Here is a 4,187-nt window from a genome sequence, read left to right on the forward strand (position 1 = left end):
TGTAGGTTGTTAAACACTATTAGGTTGAAAACCCCAAATAAAAAGCGGACAGGAAACAGGAAGTCAGTTTATGGACCCGAGTTCATCAGGAAAGGACCAATCGAAGGGTCGGATGGGTCCTCAGAAATACAGCTAAACGCTGGAACTAAAATGATAAAACCCGCTCCTCAAGGGGAGGAGTTAATCCAGAGAGGATTTAGTTTTTCTGACGGTGGAATGATAATAAAACACTGGGAAAAAGAAGAAAAATCAGGGGATGAAGACGTCTGTCCTCTTCATCGTCTCTGACCGCCGCAGGTCTCCTCTATAGATGATCTTTGCAGCAGGAGGTCTCACTCTGTCTGTTTAACTAGAGACGGATGTTGCAGATTATAGAAGCTGCTCCATGCGTCGATGGAAAGGATGCGTCACTGAAGGTTCCTTTGTGTCCAAAGATGCTTTAACTGAACAGAATAAGACATTCAATGACTGGACATTGGACATCGGACTCCATCCAGGTTTATGTTTAAGATTCCTGCAGGGATCCGGATGAAGATGATCCAGTTTTTAGGGTCCAGGATGACTTCCTGTCTATAGAGTGATGAAACGGCGTTTTTCAGTCCATCTCTGATTCAGCTGCTGTTTCCTCCTCCGCAGGACGACATCGTCAACGAAGTGACCGCCGAGCACCTCTCCATCTGGCCGTCCTCTCTTCCAAAGTGAGTTTTACCGCGGGGGGAGGGGGAAGCGCGGCGTCGCACGGCGCCTCCGTGTCGCTCTGCAGCGTCTCTGACCCGCTTCCTGCTGTTTGTGCCGAGCAGCATTCAGGCGGTGGACGTGGAGGCCGTGGCGGTGACGGTCAAAGAGCTGGTGACCTACGCCCTCACGCTGAACCCCAACAGCCAGTCGTGGCTCGTCACGCAGGCGGACATCTACTTTGGTGAGCGGCGGTAGAAGCCTTCTGACCATCAAACCGCTTCAAGTTAGAGTTAAACACAATCCACTGGACTTTGTTTCCATATTGGAAGACGTTCTGCTTCCCATCCTGGAAGCTTTCCTAATTGAAAATGTCTGGATTAGCGTTTAGTTCCAGACTTTTATAGAGATGCTGAACTAAAGCCTTTTAACGGCTTAGAAAACCTGCAGATTGAAACTGGAAAACCAGCTCCACCCCTTAATAATGGGAGTTATTGAGGTCGTTATCGGCCTGCAGTACCCGATACTGGTCCATTCCTCTGAAAAGTTCATTTTCAGAACAAAGTTCATATTAAGTTTAATTAATTAATCCAGCCATTTTGGAAACCAAGTCTTGTGGATTTTTTTTTAACTGAGAATCTCCACCTCAAGGTGAATCTCCTTCCTACATGTTGTTGCAGTGACCAATCAGTACTCAGCTGCCCTCAGCTTCTACCTGCAGGCTGGAGCCGTTTGCTCAGACTTCTTCACCAAACCCGTCCCTCCTGACGTTTACACTGACCAGGTGAAACCTCACACCGCTTCCCGCTTCTGATATAAAACCACACCTTCTAGTCAGAGCTCCAGTTGAGGGGGGTGACTTTGTTTTTTAACAATCACCCCCTTCTTAAATGACCTTCCCCTGCACTGCAAAAAATCTAAATCTTGATAAGTTGTTTTTTTTTAAATAAGTGCATTTGTTTTTGAATTGAGGAGATAAAATACATTTTATGAAAAAAAACATTAATGAATAAAATAGAAATTGAAAAAAATACCTTTTTTTTATGGAGACATTTTTCAGTTTAATTCTTGATTAAACTTTTTTAATTATTTAAATTTACGAAACGTTCTTTTCAAAAATAATGGAAGATAATTGACTCCATAGTTGGATGAAAGCTCCTGATTGTGAGGTGCATTATGGGAGTTAAACAGCAGGGGGCGCAGTGGGTCGGACCTGCAGAACCGTAACGGCCCAGTTTGTTCCTCAGGTTCTGAAGCGGATGATCAAGTGCTGCTCCATGATGAACTGCCACACGCAGGTCAGAGGTCACAGCTCTAACGTCTGATCGGGGGGGGGGGATGGCGGTCTCTCTTCCTCCGGCTGAACGTTTCTTCTTCTTGTCCGACTCTCCAGGTCGCGGTTCTGTGCCAGTTTCTCCGGGAGGTCGACTACATGACGGCGTTCAAAGCTCTCCAGGAGCAGAACAGGTAAAGCCCCGCCCACATCCGATTCCCCGCCGCTCCGTTCCCCTCAGCCGTCACTAACCGCAGACGCTTTCACAGCCACGACGCCATGGACTCCTTCTACGACTACATCTGGGACGTCACCATCCTGGAGTACCTCACCCGTATCCTTTCTGATTCTGACTCCTCCTCCTGCGCCTCCTCAGAGGAGCTGATGCTGTTCCTCCCTGACTCTCAGCTCAGACATTCACCACAAACGAGGCGAGATGGAGAAGCGACAGATCGCTGTGAGTCTGCAGGAGGAGGAGGGGCTTAGTTACATCACTTCCTCCAGAGATCAATGTGAACCAGGAAGCAGCAGGTTTAACCGTTTGCTCCTCCCGCTCAGGTGAAGGCGATCGGACAGACGGAGCTGAACAGCAGCAACCCGGAGGAAGTGCTGCAGCTGGCCGCTCAGAAGAGGAAGAAGAGGTTCCTGCAGGCCATGGCTAAGCTCTACTTCTGAACACGTCTAATAAACGCTCCGGACTCGCTTAGTGACAGAAAATAAAGATGAAAACCCACGAAGCTGCTGCTGTTATTTCTAATCCACAGACGGACGGTGGAAGACGAGCCAGCGAGGCGCGGCTCAGTCAGGAAGACGACGGCTGATCGGCCGCGTCCTCATAAGAGCAGAAATCTGATTCACATCATTCCGGCTCCTAAAACGCGTCTAAAAGGAAACAAATCTGATCCAGATTATAGTCTGACTATTCCCTGGATTATAAAGATTATGTTTATTTTAAGGAGAACTCTAATAGTCCGGATTATAATCTGAGGCCTGCTGTTCTCTCAGGAACGTCTTCCTCCTCGTATTTCCACAGTTTTATCGTTTTAATCTCAGCGTTTAGCCGTAGTTCTGAGGACCATCCAACCCTTCATCAGGTTCTGTTCCGGATGAACTCGGGTCCATAATCCCACTTCCTGTTTCCTGTCTGCTCGCTTTTTATCAGGTGCTAATTATCTGTTTTCAGCTTAAAGCTGCTGTTTTATAAAAAAACAACTTCAAGTTTCACCACAGAAAAATAAATAATCAGAGGTTTAGGCAGGGGCGGAGCTAGATGGGGGGCCTGGGGGGGGCCATTGCCACCCTTATTCAATCATTGGCCCCCCCTACTATTTATTTCCCTCTAAAACAGACAGTGGAAGCAGTAATAATGTCAACATTCAAAAAATTTACATTTTTCATAAATTAAAAATTACTTGACAACAAAAACTGGTGAATTATGTTCACCAATATACTAACATTAAAAATGAAGGTACAGAATTAAAGCAGAAATAAATGTTTTTGTTTTATTGGGTAAAGAGAAAATGTGTCTCTGCAAATCATCAAGGAGTCTTCAATGAAATCATAGATAAATAACTATTTTAATAAAAATGTATTAATCAGTTTATGTAGATATTAATGCTTGTAAATATCAATTTTATGCAGAATGATTATTGATAAAAATAGGTAAGTAATGACAAAGGAAAAGATGTTTGCCCAAAACTCAAACCTGAAAGAATTTATCCACTGTACCTTTAATTTAGAAAGCACAGATGTTTGAATATTTTCATCTATTTGTCAGCTAAGGCTGTAGGAAAGTTTAGTTTGTCTTTATTTAGAAAATATGGATGTTTTGCTTTAATTTTCCTGTTTGAACAGTGTAGATTGACCTTGAGGTTCTGGTGCCGATCCACTATGGCCCCCCCTCAGTGTACACTGGTTATTGCCTGGCCACCCTTATAAAACATTTCTGGCTACGCCTGTGGGTTTAGGAAGATAAAACTGGTGAGAAAAGAGGTTTCAGAATAATGAAATGTGATCATGACAGACAGGAAGTAAAAGGAAACGGTTAAAACGCGAAGAGAATGAAGGGAATTCATTTTTTCACTTCCAACTCGTGGAAGAAAAACGATCTTTTTGGAATCTGCCTTTTTTCTAACAGCGAATTTTAAACACTGAATTTTTATCTGGTGAAAATTCAGCTGAAAATGTGTTTAACAGGAAAAAACTGCTAATTCAGCTTCTTTCAGCTGGGAATAAATCT

General features: G+C 44.2%; 1 protein-coding gene across 1 annotated transcript in view; it reads left to right on the plus strand.

Moving 5' to 3' along the window:
* ints8 (integrator complex subunit 8) overlaps window positions 1–3,555 on the plus strand; it is a 14,753-nt gene extending 11,198 nt beyond the window's left edge. The window contains exons 21-28 of the mRNA XM_015405352.1: window positions 637–698; window positions 801–919; window positions 1,356–1,459; window positions 1,923–1,973; window positions 2,069–2,142; window positions 2,218–2,282; window positions 2,362–2,405; window positions 2,507–3,555. Of these exons, the coding sequence (XP_015260838.1) occupies window positions 637–698; window positions 801–919; window positions 1,356–1,459; window positions 1,923–1,973; window positions 2,069–2,142; window positions 2,218–2,282; window positions 2,362–2,405; window positions 2,507–2,623 (636 nt within the window). The 3' untranslated portion in view covers window positions 2,624–3,555. The remainder of the gene's footprint in view (window positions 1–636; window positions 699–800; window positions 920–1,355; window positions 1,460–1,922; window positions 1,974–2,068; window positions 2,143–2,217; window positions 2,283–2,361; window positions 2,406–2,506) is intronic.
* The last annotated feature ends 632 nt before the right edge of the window (window positions 3,556–4,187 follow it).

Source organism: Cyprinodon variegatus, unplaced genomic scaffold, assembly GCF_000732505.1.
Source record: "Cyprinodon variegatus isolate N-32 unplaced genomic scaffold, C_variegatus-1.0 Scaffold2170, whole genome shotgun sequence".
NCBI lineage: Eukaryota > Metazoa > Chordata > Actinopteri > Cyprinodontiformes > Cyprinodontidae > Cyprinodon > Cyprinodon variegatus.